Here is an 18259-nt window from a genome sequence, read left to right on the forward strand (position 1 = left end):
AGGCCACCCTCCTGCGACGCCGCACCAATCTCTCCTGTCCCGCGCACCCTGCTCCCCCCGCCCCACGCCCTGCCTGCCTCCCTCTCGCTTACCTTCTGATGGATCTCGACAGTTTTGCCAATAAATCCGAGTCTAGGTGGGGACGCAGGGTGGAGAAGCCCAAAGGGCAGCTCTCTCGTTGGAGGGCACTCAGCCACATTCTCACTCAGACTCCGCTCCTCTGGCCCTGCTCCCGTCCCTGGGGACATCCAGGGGCCTACTTTTGCTGCGGGGAAAGAGAGGCTTAGAGCATCTAAGAGGAGGATAATCAGAGTTGATGTCTCCACCCTGTACTCCCTTTCCTGCACTCTGTGAACAATAATCCACCAGGGCGCTCACCAAATGATCCCTTCCGGCAAGTAGCTGGTTGCAAGGCAACTAGCTTGGACAGGGGAACCTCCGCACCAGGGGACAGTCCCTGCCTCTTGGTTTGCAGCCTGTTACTTTTATGTTGATGGAGAGTGTAGATTTGCTTCCTACTCAGATGCCTGTAAGTCATGTCTGTTCTGATTCTGAATCTCTGCCTGGAGAAGCATCGTCCCCTGGGTTAACAGACCAAGGTGGGATTATTTCAGAGGGCACGGGGGCATGAGTACTTATCCAAAGGGAGGACTGTTCTTAGCAGTGGATGGAGGAGTGGATGGACAATCAAGTTCTGCTTTTGTCCTGTACCCTCCCGACAGCTCCATCCTTTGGAAGGCTGAACCTTCCTCAACTCTGCTCCATAACGACCCTACCAAGAATCACTCAGCTGGCTGGGCACATGCAGTCTAGCCCTGCTCCATCCAGGTGCCCAGGCCTGAGTGGTCCGAGAATCTGATTTGGGTCTTGGAAGGGTTCCAATCCTAAGCCAGTTTGGAAGCTGCTGTTTTTTGCAAGGCAGTATACTGCTCTTTCCAGACCTCATAAGTCCTTTCTACCTCTGTTCTCTGTGGCTCTGAGCATTTGTGAGAATTTGACTCCTAATTTTGGGTCTTACGTAAGATGCTTGAGATGTGCTGGAGGGAGCAGGAAGGGGGAAATATCAGCCAAGTGATGCGCCTTGAGAGAGGGAATGTGGCTTTACTTCTGAGATCTAGAGTCATCTCCGCTTGCCTGCGTAGTCCTCACACAGCCTCCAAGTCCAGATTCTCTCGGGGCATCTGATGGGCTCAGTATGGGTCCTTTGGGGACTGCTTGTGATTACATCATTACCTGGTTCAAAATTGTACCTTGAAGGGCTTGGCATTTTTGGTGTTTCCATAATAAAATTTTCTGTTATCTCAGACTGCTGTTTGTACAGGAGATGAATTATTCCTTTTTGAATTTCTGTAGGCCTCTGAAATTGCTCATATTTAGGAAGTTTGAGTTTACTATTTTTACTATTTTTTCATTGCACAAGGAATGCACGATCTTAAAGAACCTTGTGGACATAATCTTACTAACCCTTAAAGTAGCTGATCATTCAAAAGTCAATTACACATTTGTTCAGTGGGCATTAGTTAAGCTCCTACTGTGTGACAGGCAGTGGCCTAGGAAGTGAGAATGCAATGTCAAATGAATCTTCTGAAACTTAAGGTGCTCACAACTCAAATTATATATTATGGGGAAGGGAGGGTTCAGAGGGAGGAGAAATCAGAGTGTGTATCTCTGTGGACCTCCTAGCCTGAGGGTAGAAGCAAGGCCTATCCTGAGGACACAGGCAGACCCACCAAAACAGGAGCAGCGGGACCCGCAGCAAGTGCCAATGCTGGGGAAGGGAAGTTTGGTCCCAATAGCCTTCTGGAGGACTGGAAAGTAGAACAGGGTTGGGGAAGAGAGGTGCAGGCAGGGAGGTCCTGGAAGGGCCCTTTGGACAGGGGATTAGTCGGCTCAGAGACTCAAAGATAAGAGAAAGTGAATGTGTGTGGGCGAGAGGGAGCAGCTGGACAAGAGAAGCTGGGTGGGACAAGGGTCCGAGGCCCATTAACTGAGTGGGGGTTGTGAGCAGGAGTGTCTTTAATCGATGCCTCGAGGGAAGCACAGATGGACCTAGTTGAGGCATCACCTTTTCCTATGTGGTATTTCTGAGTCTGTGTAAAGGAGTCACATAAAAGATGTGACCTAGTTTCTCATTCCCTGTAGGAATACAGATGGAATTTGGATATGGGATTCATTGATATATGATGGCAACCCATACTGATAAAACATTGTGTTCCCAGGCACACCCCTACATTCTCTCTGAAAAGTTTCTCCCCATCTCATCTATCTTGGTGGCAGGCCTGTTGGGGGACAGGCTGAGAAAGGGAAAGGTGAGCAGAGGGGCTGCCCAAAGGAAGGAGAGAAGGAGCAGACAGATGCAATGCCCTGCACTTGAAGTCAAAACGCAAGAGCACAAGGACGAGGAAGGGAAGACACGGGCAGAGAGCAGTGGCATAAAAATGATTTAGCATGCACAGCTGACAGTGAGAACACATGAGTCAATAGGGCGTGGTGGCTGCTGGGGACAGCCATGGGAACCCGGAAGAGAGTGGGTGGGGGCTCTGTAGTCCTTCCATGGACTGTGAAGCACTCCATCCCTGCCCCTGATCAATGCTATTCCCACGAGGGAAAGCAAAGCAGGCACATCCATGAACCAAACAGAGGGCCCGTAGGAGGAAGCGCGGCTCTCAGGGCGCTGAGTCCCAGGGAGGGCTTGCCAGCTGCTCCTCCCTCTGAGAAGCTGTGACAGGGCGGGGTGCTCTGGAAATCTAAATTTAATTTCACCAGCCTCTCATCTACAGAGATTTTGATCTCAGGACATGGTGAACAGGAGGAGCAACCATTGGCTCAATAAAATTCTAACTCTGTCTGACCCTGGACAAAGTGTACGTTTCTGGGCTGGGAAAGATCTTGGTCTCAGGAAGAGTCTTTTGAGAATGTCACCTCACCCTCAATTACCCAGCCCTTTGGCCCAGGATGTGTCTTCAGGATGAGCTGTGTGCCCTGGCAGTCCCTAGTCAAATTCAGTGTAGCTCCCATTATTTTGTTGGATTTGTCACCCTGGTTTTATCAGCTTTCTGATCAGTCTGAAAAACTGGATGTCTTCAGGTTGATAATGATCTGTTGCAGCGCTGAGCTGGGAACTCGGGGTGTTGGAAGGTTCTCTATCATGGAGCATTGGTTCTGAACAGCCTAATCCTAAGCCTGGAAGGGCTCCTAGGGGACTCCGAGTGTGCAGCTGGCTACCACGCTTGTTCCAGTGTGCTCAGGCCTGGGGCTCGTCCCCACCCTGTAGAGCCACCATTCCGCAGTGAGAGTAAGGGCCCAGCCAGCCCTAGCTCCCTTCAGCTCCAGGCACACCTAGCATCCCTTCTTCTCTGTGATGGGCCCCTAGCTTCCCTAAGACAAGTTTGTGGGCCCCCCAAGGCTTTCTCTCATAACATGGCCTCATTTCAAGAACTTAAACTTCCAGTGAAACAGGGCCTTGTTCCAAAGTTTTCCTGATTATTATATCAGGTTCTGGGTCCTCCCAAGTGCAAGGTGAGAGAGAATCCTTCCTCTTCACTTTGTCTGTCATTTACTCCACTGCAGTTTCCCTGGAAGGTAGATATAGTGCTCATTTTACAGAAGAGGAAACTTAGGCTCAGAGAAGGTCAGTGACCTGCCAAGGGCAACACAGCTAGAAATGTGCAGAGCCAGGAGTGGGATCCTTGCGGGGGCACAGGGAAGGACAAGCTCCACTGCCTCTCTCCTATGTGCTCATATTCAGCTTTCTCCTTTCTGGCCTCCGCTCTTCTCCAATGTTGCTAGTGAGGGACTCCTGGGGACTCCTTCTCCACTGTCTGTCCTAAACAGGGCTGCCCCTCGGTCTGTGTCTCTCCCTCCCGCATAAGAAGCCTCGGCCCCTCCTCTGCTGGCTGTTGGCTTTCAACATCTCACCCCACCTCCCAATTGTCTGTGATTCTCCTTTACTCCTCCCAGCTTTGGCTTTCCCCACTCCTCTGAGATTTCCTTCTCCCACGTCCCTGGTGGAGTCCCGCAGGGCTGGGTGACTTGTCACTGCATGTCTCTTTTCAACTCTTTTCTCAGTCCCATCCCTCAAAAAGCTCTCAACACATCACCACACCTGCCCCCGCCATGCCCCGCAGCCAGCCCATGGCAGCCTCATTGCAGCCATCATTCTGGGGTGTGTGTGTGTGAGTCCCCGGGTTGGAGGCATTCTGGCACTCTGTCACCCAGCACTGCTGGGGGTCCCCCTCACGTGTAGGAGCCTGTGTGGGAGGATGGGGGGGCACCCAAAGACACCGGGGACTTAGTCTTGCTTGCAAAAGTCTCAGCACAATTGAGGGGCCAGCAAACACACAGTCAAACACACACACACATAAGAATGAGTCAACCAACACACCAACATGCACTTGAATTTGGTAGCAAGTGAGCTCAGGAAAAGAAACCAGCAGAGCAGCTGCCTGGTGTTAATCAAGGAAAACTCCCTGGAAGAGGTGAAATCTGGACCCGTCCACTGCCCGATGGGGCAGGGGAGATGAAGACTTTTGTTCTGAAGGCCTGATGCACCGGAATAGGTTCAGGGCCACATGTGTGGGCATTGAGGTCTTTGGTGCCCCAGGGGTGTGAAGTGAGTTACTGAAGCATCTGGAAGGCCTTCCAGAGAGTAGAAGAATAAAAGTGTGCTTGGAAGATGCATAGGAATGGAGAGGAAAAGGGGCAAGAGTGATGAAGATCTGGGCACGGCATCGGGGAGGAAGGGTTGAGGCATGAGTCTGGGCGAGAGGGTGAGCAGGAGATGAAGTTAGGCCAGGCACAGGAGGAGGCTGTGGGTGAAGCAGGTGGCTTGGAAGATGCATAGGAATGGAGAGGAAAAGGGGCAAGAGTGATGAAGATCTGGGCACGGCATGGGGGAGGAAGGGTTGAGGCATGAGTCTGGGTGAGAGGGTGAGCAGGAGATGAAGTTAGGCCAGGCACAGGAGGAGGCTGTGGGTGAAGCAGGTGGGCACGCTGGAACTGGGCAGCATGGCGGGTCAGTTGCCAGCTGGGTAACCTCAGGCTGTAGTTTAACCTCTACAAACCCAAGTCGTCTTTTCTTTAAAGTGGGGCTACTGACTACAACCACATGGACTTCCTGTGCTTGTGTGAATGAGACGTAGCTCCTGACATGTAGTGGGTCCCTGTAGATGGTAGTGCCCCTCTCATTTTGTCTTTATGTTATAAATTCAGAGTACACAAATGAGCCTGGAATGAGGGTGTGTGTTCACACCTTTGTCCCACGTTTGTTTTTTAATATCTTCACACACCCACCACAATCTGGGGGACACCATGGGAAGCAGAACACTGGGTCAGCGGCTGCGCTGCACTTCCAGCCCAGTGCGTTGCCTCACAAGTGAGCAGTGTGAAGAGGATAGGAGTTTGATTCAGAGATCGGAGGATTCCCAGGAGTTGATTGTATGATTGGACAATTTTTTTTACTTCTTTGGACCTGCGTTCTCACTTCTCTGCTAGGCAGGGTAGATGGTGTGGCCCTTGAGTCCCTGTGGGCAGGAATATTCTGTGATCCTCTGTGCACTCGTTTACAGGAACCACTTCCACTTGCCTGTCTTGGAGCCTCTTCTCCAGTTCAAAAGGAAGACCACTGAATTGAAACCGGAAAACCCAAGTTCTAGTTCCAGATGTGTCTTTTCCTAGCTGGAGTGTCTAGAGCAAGCCACTTAATCTCTCTGAGCCTCAACTTTCTGTTTCATAAAATGGGTTGAAAGGAGCTTGGCTGTCTTGTTCTCAGGGCTCATGGGGACAGTGTTTGTGCGTGTGTTTGGTGCAGTGAGCTACGCAAATGTAAGCTGATGGTGACTTTTATGCCTCCTTGTTCTTTCTAGTTCCTGCGTTTCTCCCCTTTCACAGTAGCACCTAGAGTAAGTTTTACGGCTCTGTAAATTGTCTACTGATTGCCTGGCCATCCATCTCTTTGATTTTTCTCTATGTCAGTTTCTTAGTTTGTGGACAGAAACACCAATCACTACAAAGATCTGTGTTTGGCTGGCACACACATGCATACAGACATGCATGCTACACATATGCACACCCTTCCAAAATGCTAGAAGAATCGATTGTGCAGAACGATATGTCTCATGAGGGAGTATGCTGAACTAAAAAATTTTGATTGCCTGTCAGAAAATGATTAGGCAACAGTCATTACCATGCCAAGGCCATCCCAGGCCCCATTGTTTTAAACAAGACCTGGATTACTTATTCCCTAAAGAGATATTGGGTTAGCAGCCTAAGGATGTCAGTGCTAAGACAGAGTCCCAGACAACAGTGCCGTGGAGATGGGGGGCAAAGAGAGGAGATGGTGGAGAGTGAGGGGCACTTATTGGAGGAAGGTGTAGGGCAAAAACCATGGGAGAAGAAGAGGGACACAGCTCAATGGTGGGGAGTGGGGTGAAGAGGATGGACACAGTGTCCTGGTTCAGAGCCACAGGGCAATGGACTGATGGGCTTCACAGACTTCTTTTCTCCTGCTGATCTTACATTCCATTGTGGAGACTTCCCATGCATCTTTGTGATTTACCACTCACAGAGCTGCTTGGAGTCAGCTAAAATTAGAGCTGGCTTCACCCCCTAACTCTTCAACTCTATATTTACATGCAAGTGTGGGGAGAGTGCCAGGCTTCTAAGAAGTCTCTGAATGAGAGTCTTTGTGGGTTCTGGTCTTTCCAGATGTCAATACCACCACTACCCATTGATACTGATCAAGTGCTGCTCCCCGGGAAGGCCCCTGGGGTTTTGTGGCCCATCACAAGGCATTCTGGTTCCTCCTGCACCTGGACAGAAGCAAAATCTCCTCACCGAACTCTGTGCTTCCAATCTCCCTCCTCAGAGTGAACTGAAGAAATATTTAAGTACTTGCATGTGCCAGGAGCCAAGGATTCAAAGGCCTGAACTAGGCTTCCTGCCCTTGGAGTTCTCTGCAGTGGGACAGCAGGCAGGGTAACAAATTCAGTTGCTGTGCTGTCATACGTGGGTTAGGATCTTGCACACTGTAGCTAGGTATTCTCAGTTCAAACCCCAGCTATGCCACTTACCAGTGGACCTGGGCAGGTTATTCAACCCCTGTGCCTCAGTTTCTTCAGTTTTGAAATGGGTAGAATAATAACATCTATCTCAAAATTGTGAAAATTGAGTTAAATACATATAAAATATGCAGAACAGTGCCTGGTACATGGTCAGTGTTTGATACATGTTAGCTATTATAATTATCATTGCCTACAGAAACAATTTAAATGTCTCAGATCAGGCTTTCCAGACTGCCGTCATTGTCCTCCCTTCCAAATCCACATTCATCTCTTTTTAAGTCCAGTGCACAGCTTGAACCCACTGTCAAGCCTCACCTCCACTCCTTTGATTTACAAAATGTCCTAAATGGCTTCTATTTACTCATCTCACTGCTCCACATGCTTTTTCACCAGGCATTTGCATGCTGTCCATTGGCACCTGTTTTCTGTTGCTGGTGTCTCTGTCGTGCCTCTGGTGTCTGTCTCCTGCCCTTGTCTATCTTTGAAGAAAAGGAACAACTGGGAAACCTAGAAAATAACATGATTTTCCCTCCTTATCTCTCTAGAGCACCTACCCATCCATCCTGTTTGATGACAGCATCTCTTCCTTTAACTAGTCAATGCAGCAAAAAAGCTTTAAATGTTTTAGTTATTAAAGACCTTACTCTATGTCAGGAGATATAACTTGGTGAGCCCTGGGTTTTGTAGGGCAAATCTCAGAAATGGGCAAGACAGCTCCTGAAATCCAAGCATGGGGCATTGCACCTGCTGTGCATAGGGAGAGAGTATATATGCTTAGTTGATTAGAAGGGCAAGGCAAGAATGGAAACTTACATACCTTTGTGATGGGGGTCATGAAATCCTGCCACTGAACACCAGGTAGCAGATGTGGGGTCTTATTTTCACAAACTCATGAACACTTAAAGAGAGATCTTGTCTGATAAAATGATTACCACACTAGCCAATCTTGCATGCGCAGCAATTTTGAGAGCCCATCCTGGGAGCTAGGTGTGTAGTGTTTATCGTATTGTTGAGGCTCGTAAAAATCTTGTATGGCTGCAGGCAAGCCAAACCCTTAAAAGGCACTGCATCTCCGCTGACTCCAGAGGACCAAGCCCAAATTTCCTCCCTGTATATAAGGGGAAGTATCTGTGCTTGGGGTAGAGGAGTGTTTAGCTCCTTTCTTCTTTCTACTTTGCTGCTACCTTTCTCTGAGTCAACATGAGTCGACAGTTTAGTTCAAGGTCTGGGTACCGGAGCGGAGGGGGCTTCAGCTCTGGCTCTGCTGGGGTAGTCAGCTTCCAGCGCAGGACCACTGGCAGCTCCACACGCCGCAGTGGAGGAAGTGGTGGGAGATTTTCAGGTGGATTCTGTGGTGGTGGAGGTGCTGGTGGTGGTTTTGGAAGTCGGAGTCTTGTTAACCTTGGTGGTAGTAAAAGCATCTCCATAAGTGTGGCTAGAGGAGGTGGACGTAGTGGCTTTGGTGGTGGTTATGGTGGTAGTGGCTTTGGTGGTGGCAGCTTTGGTGGCGGCGGCTTTGGTGGTGGTGGCTTTGGTGGTGGTTTTGGCAGTGGTGGTGGTTTTGGCAGTGGAGGTGGTTTTGGTGGAGGTGGTTTTGGGGGTGGTGGATATGGGGGTGGTTTTGGGCCTGTCTGCCCCCCTGGTGGCATACAGGAAGTCAGCATCAACCAGAGCCTTCTGCAACCCCTAAATGTGGAGATCGACCCTGAGATCCAAAAAATAAAGTCTCGAGAAAGGGAGCAAATCAAGTCACTCAACAACCAATTTGCCTCCTTCATCGACAAGGTGAGTTGATCTGCTCAGTGCACTGGGAGAGTGGCTCCTGGTCCATTTGAGATTGGTACAGCCAAGACATGTGTGGATTTGAACCTTGAGTTTCTGTGTTTGGATGATTAAAAGGATATTTTATGGAGTGGTCTTCTGGGAGTTATGTTAAAAGTGTGCTTGTGAATGGTGCTAATGACTGAACTCTCTCTTGGACAAAGGGGTCTGTGGTCTACATAAACATGGGTCAGTCTGACATTACCTTTAAGTGTTTTTTCTTCAGCTTTTTAGCTGTATTGGGACTTACATTTATTGAATGAAGATAATAGAAATGGGGCTAACTGAACTTTCTAGGGTACAAATGAGAACCCTAGACAGGTTTTCCTAACCATAAAAAGGGAGCTGAATATGAATAGAGAGCATTGTGATATTATAAGAAAAAGTATGTAGTAAATCAGTGCCAAGCATCTTTTGCTGTCAGAGGTGAGCTCTACCCTCTGAGAATTTTACATTGGTACTGTAATTTCAAATTCAAATACATTTCAAATTCAATTTTGGATTTTTCCAACATACTTTTGAACTGTGTATATGCCCAGGGAATGCAAACCAATTTTTATAAAAAATTAGAAGGCAAATCTCTTAAATATCATGTATCTATTTCCAAGCATAATTGCAATAATTTTGTATGTGCTTTGCTATTGGTATTTGTATAGCTACTCCCTTCCAAAGCTGCTCTGAGTTAACAATGAGTTGGGTTTCATTATGAAGATGGAACTAAAGTTCTTTTCCAAGTGAAGCATGGGCCTTGCTCTGTGCTGGCACTTGGCACTCAGTGGCCATGGGACCTCACTTCAGCACCAGGAGTAATGGGGTCTTGTGTTCTTAGGTGAGGTTCCTGGAGCAGCAGAACCAGGTGTTGCAAACAAAATGGGAGCTGCTGCAGCAGATAGACACCACCACTAGAACCCACAATTTAGACCCCTACTTTGAGACACATATCAACAATCTTAGAAGGAAAGTGGACCAACTGAAGAGTGACCAATCTCGGATGGACACAGAACTAAAGAACATGCAAGACCTGGTGGAGGATTACAGGAACAAGTAAGAAAGTCCTGAATCTTGCTCTAAAAGATTTCCAGAAATCGATAAGTTAAGATAATGAAGCAGTATGTAGCTATGTCCTTTCTTAGGTTAGAAGCAAATCAATTTGGTATTTTCAGAAGCCTCCATCTTCTCAGAAGATGGAAATGGTCTAGTGATTTTCTTGTCTAGAAGAAAGAGGTGGCTGAGATGTCCCAGCCTAATAATGTAATAGAGAGATAATGACAGGCAATGCCACTTTTAGTCTAGAATGCTGGACTTCAGGCCTCACTGCCTTTGCATCTCCTAATCATTTATGCTTTCTTGCAGGTATGAGGATGAGATCAACAAGCGAACAAATGCAGAGAATGAATTTGTGACCATCAAGAAGGTGAGCAAATTTTGTAGGATAGAACTCACATCTGAAATAAATAATAGAAGAGGGTCTCCAATTAGTAAGCAGAAAGAAACCATGATGTGAAGAACAAGGTAGTGGGCCTGATGAATATCTGGAACAGAGTTTTGTTTTTTTTTTTTTTTTAAACATTATCATGGACCTGGACTTATGTAGGCACTCAGCTTCTCAATATTTCCCAGCACCTTACATAGTAAGTGGGAGGCAAATTCTCAGAAAGGCAGGCCAGCTCCCTTGACTGTGATATCCAGGGGTGAGGCAATCTAGGAATTATGATCTATGTGGAGTAAAAAGGTGAGGAGTAGACCCCAAACTCCTCTTCTACTTGGAAAATCCACTCACAGCTAGTGAAAGGGACCTGCCTTAGAAAGAATATGGCTTCATGATGTCCTTTGTACCTTTAGGATGTGGATGCTGCTTATATGAACAAGGTGGAGCTTCAGGCCAGAGCTGACAACCTGCAGCAGGATATCGATTTCTTCTCAACACTCTTCCAAGTGGTGAGTTTTCTAATTTCCACCAAGTTTACCTAAATGGAGGGCCTTCAAGCCTGAACCCACCACTACACAGAAGAATAGAGATGTATCTTCCATCTCCTGTTCCCTCCCTCTATCTAAGTTGCTTTTTGTTTTAGCATTATTAGACTCACTGCACTATCATGCCTTGCAGGAGTTGTCTCAGATGCAGACTCAAATCAGCGAAACCAATGTTATCCTCTCCATGGACAACAACCGCAACCTTGACCTAGATAGCATCATTGCTGAGGTCAAGGCCCAGTATGAGGATATCACCCAGAGGAGCAAGGCTGAGGCCGAGACCTTGTACCAGACCAAGGTGAATGGCCTGAATGCATGGCCAGTTTCTCTGAAATGTCCTGTCTTGCTATTCTGTGTTACCTATTTGTGTGCCTGAGTCATGCCCACGTCTAACTGATGTGATCCATGATTTTTAGTATGAAGAGCTGCAGATTACTGCTGGCAAACACGGTGACAGCGTGAAAAATTCAAAGATGGAGATTTCTGAGCTGAATCGGATGATCCAGAGACTTAGATCTGAAATCGACAGTGTTAAGAAGCAGGTACATACTTCCTTCTTCTAGCACTCAGCTGCATGGAATGGGGGTGGCCCTCAGGAAATGGGGGTGCTTTCCTAGTTTTGAATGTTGCAATCTATACTAAGGCTACATTATTATCCCCAGTTCCTTTGATGACTATGCTGGTTTCCAGAATTCAGTGGTCATGCTGAGTTCTCTTTAGGGCAACTTGCGAAAATGGCCTAGTAGAGAAAGATGCAGTGGTCAGAATGAGTGACCTAGCCCATGACCCAAAGTGAGACTTAAGAGTTGGGGGGTGAGAGGAATGGCAGCCAGGAGGTTTTAGGGTAAGCATTTAGAAGCATGCCAAGTCTGTAAGGGTTGGGCGAGTCTTGACTCAGGGCTAAGAGAGGTTCTGATGTCCAAGGTCTTTTAAGGAACATGGTGATGAGCTATCCAGAGGCAGGTGAATGTGTGAGATGGCTGAAGGTCCAGTGGTCCTATTGGACTCATGTATTGGCCTCACTGGGGTGAGGAGCTCAATCTGAGATGAGAAGGCCAAGTTGGGATTAGGTAATATGCAAAGGCGTAATGTGCTGGATTCTCCTTTCTCAGATCTCTAGCTTGCAGCAGTCCATCAGCGATGCTGAGCAGCGTGGTGAGAATGCTCTCAAAGATGCTCAGAACAAGCTGAATGAGCTAGAGGAGGCTCTGCAGCAGTCCAAGGAGGACCTGGCCCGCCTGCTACGTGACTACCAGGAGCTGATGAACACCAAGCTGGCCCTGGATATGGAGATCGCCACCTACAGAACCCTCCTGGAAGGAGAAGAAAGCAGGTGAGGAAGGGACCCTCATAAGAAGTGGTAAGACCACTGCTTATGGGCTTTCTTCCTTGCAAGCTCATTGTGCTTGAAGTTGCAGCCACCTGACTGCAGCTTGTCCTGGGAATGGGGAAATAAAGAGTACCGGTGGCAAAAGGAAAAATTTGGTTTCACTTTGGGAGCCAGAGTCCCAAGCTTTTTCTTTCTCTTTTTTTGAGGTCTATAACATCTCTATGAAGAACTTTGAAATGCAGTAATTCATTCTTCATCCGGGATGCCTCAGATGTCATCTGGCCTCAAGTCAGTGACTTTAGAGGTGGCCCTCATGAGTTGCAAGACTCTTGTCTAATTTATAAGGCGATTTCTCCCTAATTTGTAGTCATGCTGAGAAAAATGACAGAGGTTTGGGAGGCCAGAGGGAACTGGATTAGGTTTCAGATCAAATGGATTGGAGGAGCCCCAGATGGGGAGAGTCCTCAAGATGGCTGAGATGGCATGGGGAAGGGGTTTGTAAAGCTGGAGTGTCATGAGAGATTTGCTGTTTTTCTCCTACAGGATGTCTGGAGAGTGTGCTCCGAACGTGAGCGTATGTAAGTATAAGCCGATTTCCCAGGGGTACCTGCAGGCTCTGTTGGGTTGGAGAGGGAGTTAGGATTAAAGATAACTGAGTCTCCCCTTGCAGCTGTGAGCACCAGCCACACCACCATCAGTGGAGGTGGTGGCCGAGGAGGCGGAGGTTTCGGCTCTGGCGGCGGCGGTGGCAGTGGTAGCTACGGCTCTGGAGGTGGCAGTTATGGTTCTGGAGGTGGTGGCGGTGGCAGCTATGGCTCCGGAGGTGGCGGTGGCGGCCGCGGCAGCTACAGTTCCGGAGGCAGCATTGGGGGCCACAGAGGTGGTTCTGGAGGGGGTGGTGGGAGCTCTGGAGGCTCCTCAGGAGGCCGGGGATCCAGCTCTGGGGGTGCCAAGATCTCTGGAGGCAGTTCCAGCGTGAAGTTTGTTTCCTCCAGTTATCCCCGAGGAAGCAGATAGAGAGGTGCTCTCTGTCCCGTGAGCTCTCCGTCTCCATCACTACCAAATATACTTGGCAAGACCAAGGTCAATTGTACCAGCCTTATTGGAGAAAAGAGCTACGTTAGTTATGCTGGTGCATCCTATTTCCCCAGCTCTTTCTTTTCTGCTCTGCTTCCCAAAGAAGTTTTCAGATCAGTGGCAATCTCAGTACCCTGGCTATGACCTACTTAGTGCTTTGCCTGAGAAACAGTTCAGTAGTTACCACCGCACACATGACGTTTCAAAGCACCTCCTTAAGCCAGCCAGAGAAAGGCCAGTTAGACCCAGGGTTTCTTCGCTGTGATGGATCAGAGTACATGCTCTGGACAGCTCCTCAGTATTCTATCTCTGTGCAGCTTTGGTTTGTACATAAGGTGTAAGCAAGTTGTTTGTCTTTTGTGGAGATGTCTTAAACTCCCCATTTCCTTGTTTTGCTGCAATAAACTGCATTTGAAATTCTCTCTGCATTTCAATCTCTTTTGTTTATGGCACTGTCTATCCTGGATGGGTGTTTTATGGGAGTGAAAGAAGACACTAGAGCCACATGGCATATGGGGGAGTCAGGACAAAATGAACATGAGAAAGAAGGGGAGGCTGATTAGGCAACATTTAACTAGAGTGGAATCACAGAAAGCAAGCTCTTCCCCAGAGGGTGGGGATGTCATGGAGAAATGCAGACACTGGGGTGGTAGGTTTGATTTATCAGCAAAGGCTTCTTGAAAAAGGCAGTGAGCAAGCACATTGGGAAGGAGGGGTTTGGCATTGAGAAGACGGGAAAGTACTGGATGGAAAAGTAATTGTTTATGTGGAATAGCCAGGGATGAGAGGGCCAGGGGTAATGTAGGGTCAGCAGCTACTGCAGCCAGAATACAAACATTGTCTTGGGGAGTTCAAGAACCAAGAGTGGTAAGAGAGAGTTGGACGTGCCATTTTCCCTCTCTTTCAGGCCACCATCCACAGCTCTGCTTAATCTAAGAGGCTCCCTGTTTGACACATAGCCTGTACTTGTGAATTAGTACAAGGGCTAGCACAGGAGTCAGAAGCACAGACATTTATTTGGACTCAGATAAGCTTGGGTTTGAATCTTACGGCCACCATTTACTAGTTCTATGATAATGTACAACTTAAAGACCTGTCTACACCTCAGTTTTAGTATCTCTAAAATGGAGATAATAATGCCTTCCTTGTGGGAATTATTGTGAGGATTGAATAAGATGATGAATGAACATGGCTGAGCATCACCATGTAGTGCTGACTGGCTATTGTAACATTGCTTGTTGGATGCCAGACAGCTCAGTAGATACTTGTTCAAAAGAACAAGTGAACATCAGCTTCACAATGATTCTATGACCATGAAAAAGTCAGTTAACTTCTCTGAGAATCAATTTTCTTAGTTTCCTCTTAGAAAAGATCTTCCTAGCTCCAGTGTCAGACAGGGCTAAGTGGAATGAGGAGGCTATAATCAACAAGGGTGTCACATAACACAACCCAGGTGAGCTGTATCCTTCCTCTCCAGTCACTCCTTCTGTGGGGTCCCCCAGTTCCTCCCACTTTCTTCCTTGGTCTTGACTAAGAAACACTGAGTGTGTTAACTGCTCTGTGACCCAACCAGCCATATGTTTTCCCTGCAGTCTTGAACCCAAGCTGGAGTCTTGAACATTTCCAGGTTCTGACAAGTCTGTTTAGGTTGTTGCTTGAAAACACTGAGAATTAACCCTTTTGCTAAACACACAGAAACTAGTCTCTGCCCTGAACTCTCAATTCCTTAAATCGTCATATAAGCGTCATAACCCAAGCCTCTTATTGCTGACATACCTAAGTCGAACATTCCTTGTTTTGCTGTACACTGTGTGGACTCTGCAGCCCACTCTGTATGTAAGTCCTCCTAACAAATACTTTGGACCAATCACTGTGGTGCTTAGTGCTTCTTTCTTTGGAATCCCAACTGGCCCTGTCTTGGGACAGTTTGGGACATTCCCCTCATGGAAACTCCCTGGCCACTACTTTTGGGGTGACACCAGCTGTGGGTTTAGCCAGACAAAACACCTTCACCAGATCTGTTTCCACCTGGACTGAAGTGAGAATTTGGAAAATATTATAATGGAGTAGAAAGAACAAGAAAATGTGATGCAGAGAGCCTGGGTTTACTCCACTGTGCTATTTAAAGGGCAAGCAAAGAAAAATAATCCATAGCTTACAGGATGTGTGGATCTTTGGTCAAGTCACTCAGCCATCCTGAGCTTTAGTTGTCTTGTAGGTGAAATGGGGATTAGAATATTTGCCTCTAGACATCAAGAGGATAAAAAATACAGTGTGAAAATACTTTGTGAACGGAGAATGTGTTATACAGAAGTAGTTAAATGTCATTAAAAGGAGCGACAAAAAAGGTGTCTGGTTACTCTGGGCCACCAAGGATGGAAGTACCTTGAGGTCATCACTGTGTCCTTGTGAAAGCTCTATAGGGACATCACGAAATTAATTTTCTAACGCACCCAGAGTTGAATCTGCTCCTGAGGACTGATCTATGTGTATCAAACACACAAGAGATGGATGTGTCAACCAGAATGCCTACACATTAGCTTCTGGGAGTACCTATATTTCAGTGACTGAAATGCCAGAGTCTCTCCATCTTGTTATCAAGATGCCCGGGACACTAAATTACTCCCAAAAGGTGGCCTAGAACTTGTGTATTTAGAACAATGGAAATTAGGTGGCCTTAAGGGACATGATTTACCATTACCCTCTTCCACAGAAGAGCTGACCTCTGGGACCAATGGATGCAGCACCTCTCTCCCAAGGACACTGTTGAATGAACAGTGATGTATTTTTGTACTCTGGCTCATATTTTCTAGATTCTTTTTTGGCTTACAACTTTTTAGCTGCATTTTAGTATTGGGGATACTCCTGTTTATCTTGTTTGAACTTGGTTTTTCTTGGTAAGGTCAGACATGAACCAGAGACCAATATAACTTACACTGAAACTTATCAAGGCTTGTAAGGATACAAGGATCAAATGAAAACCTGTGTAAGATACATAATGCAGAACTAAATTGAGTAAGATCAGGTGCATCAACATTAGAAAGACAACAAGGGAAAAATACGGATTCAGTTCTGTTCAAAAAACATTTCCTGAATGAATACTACGTGTCAGAGACTGGGCCAAACATTGGTGATACTATGATGATTGCGACATGGTTCTTGCCTTCAGAGTGCTTAGAGACTTGGGTGGTAGGAGTATGTAACATGTCATTGCAAGGCACATGACCCATGCAATGATAGAAACTCGTACAGGGCACAGAAACAGTACTTACAGAAGTAAGAGTGATTAAAAGTGATGGTAGGTTTTTAAAGAACGAATAGGAGTTTTTCAGGCAGATAAGGACCTTCAAGGCAGAGAGAATAATGTAGATCTAGAAATGAGAGTAAAATCACCTGAAGTGCTTGAGCATCTGAAGGGGTATGAAATTAGTGACAAAAAATGGGGTTGAAGAAATATTCAGATACAACCAAGAAGGGCCTTATAGGCATTCTGTGGAGTCTGGACTCTAGTCTGTGGCTGGGTCAGAAGTTCTCAGATGGGGTTTTTGGACCTATCGACTTATTACAACCTACCATGTACAGGGCCAGTGGGAGAGAAAGGAGTTGCTTTACCTCTAATAGAATAGGAATTGGGTATGGACCACAGCTTGTCTTGTTCCTGAGTATTCCCTAAGAAATCTGGTCTGCCTATGGGAGATCTGTTCATGGAATATCTTTTTTTCTCTAGGAATTTTATGGCTAAAACAACTGTTTTAGGTGAGGAGAAGTTGGCAAAGGATTTAATGGGACAGTGACCTGGTCAGATTAGTGTTTTAGAAGGATCACTCAGGGCAGATCGGAGAGATCCATAATGGAGGCAGGAAGACTTATCAGGAGACTATTGCACAGGTAAAGGCGAAAGATGATCAGGACTTGCCCTTTAGTTCAAATGCTTGGAGGTGTAGAGCAGCCAGGAATAAAGACATGCATTCCAGAGGTAGTTAGGAGTCAAATCATCAGGATTTGGGGATGTATTGGATGTAGGGTGGGGTGGGGAGAGGCAAAGGGAAGAATTGAGGGAAGTTTCCACATTCCTGGCTTGGGTAATAACAGAATAAATAGCAAGAGGGCTTGTGGGGAGAGATGATGAATTAGCAGGTGCATCTCCTCCATTCAGGTAATGTCTAGGCCTAGAGGTATAAACTGAAGAGTCATTAGCATCTGAAAGGTAGAGTAAATCATTAGATAACTCAGGAAGAAGGGGTAGAGGGATAATTACAGAGAATCCCAAGTAGGAAACCAAGAGGTATATGGGAGAAGCTTGCTCGAATGGAGAAAGCTTAAATGATATGAGACCAGTCAGAATTCTTCAGGGACTATCCAGCAAAGACATTGAGGTCCCCCAGATCTAATGATGACCTTTTGATATCCTAGGCTCCAATATTTCATCCCTTGGTGAGCCTACTGTGGATATGATGCTTGGTATTTATCCAAGCAATAATCAGCAGGAGGGAAATCCACAAACACATTGTGTTGTAAAAATTCTATCATCTACCACTGAATTTCCTTTCTTTGTGGCAACTGCTGTCCTGTTTCTTGGGTGTCCTTCCAAAGGTACCTGTGCACAAAAAATGCACACATATATTTATTCTCCTTTCTCATATGTCCTGCCACCTGGCCTTCCCACCCCAGCAGACCTGGTGGTAGGAGGGGGATCCGGTCCCCTTCTCCATGCCCTGGGTCCCAGGGCAGGTCCTGAGGCACTGGCATGGTGTGCCTGGTTGTGGGAGGGAGGTTCGGTCCCCTTCTCCATGCTTCAGGCCCTTAGGTGGGCCCTGGGGTGCTGGCACAGTTTGCCTGGATGTAGGAAGCAGGTCCAGTCCCTGGCTGCTAGCCCCGGGTGGTCCCCTTCTCCATGCTTCAGGCCCTTAGGCGGGCCCTGAGGTGCTGGCACAGTTTGCCTGGATGTAGGAAGCAGGTCCAGTCCCTGGCTGCTAGCCCCGGGTCCCAGGGCATG

At 47.2% G+C, this 18259-nt stretch overlaps 1 protein-coding gene across 1 annotated transcript; it reads left to right on the forward strand.

Moving 5' to 3' along the window:
- Nucleotides 1-8261: 8261 nt before the first annotated feature.
- KRT1 (keratin 1) lies at nucleotides 8262-13203 on the forward strand. Its single transcript, XM_008593307.1, has 9 exons — nucleotides 8262-8846; nucleotides 9712-9926; nucleotides 10236-10296; nucleotides 10725-10820; nucleotides 10990-11154; nucleotides 11273-11398; nucleotides 11969-12189; nucleotides 12730-12764; nucleotides 12857-13203. The coding sequence occupies exons 1-9, from the start codon at nucleotides 8262-8264 to the stop codon at nucleotides 13201-13203; spliced, it is 1851 nt and encodes a 616-aa protein (XP_008591529.1).
- Nucleotides 13204-18259: the final 5056 nt, after the last annotated feature.

This window comes from Galeopterus variegatus, unplaced genomic scaffold (assembly GCF_000696425.1).
Source record: "Galeopterus variegatus unplaced genomic scaffold, G_variegatus-3.0.2 Scaffold8980, whole genome shotgun sequence".
Taxonomy (NCBI): Eukaryota; Metazoa; Chordata; class Mammalia; order Dermoptera; family Cynocephalidae; genus Galeopterus; species Galeopterus variegatus.

What these genes read in the sequence shown, in the direction of transcription:
- KRT1 (XM_008593307.1), top strand. Translation starts at nt 8,262, where the DNA reads ATGAGTCGACAGTTTAGTTCAAGGTCTGGGTACCGGAGCGGAGGGGGC. An exon ending in TTGCCTCCTTCATCGACAAG is followed by an intron (nt 8,847 to 9,711) that starts GTGAGTTGATCT and finishes TTGTGTTCTTAG; the next exon opens with GTGAGGTTCCTGGAGCAGCA. An exon ending in AATTTGTGACCATCAAGAAG is followed by an intron (nt 10,297 to 10,724) that starts GTGAGCAAATTT and finishes TTGTACCTTTAG; the next exon opens with GATGTGGATGCTGCTTATAT.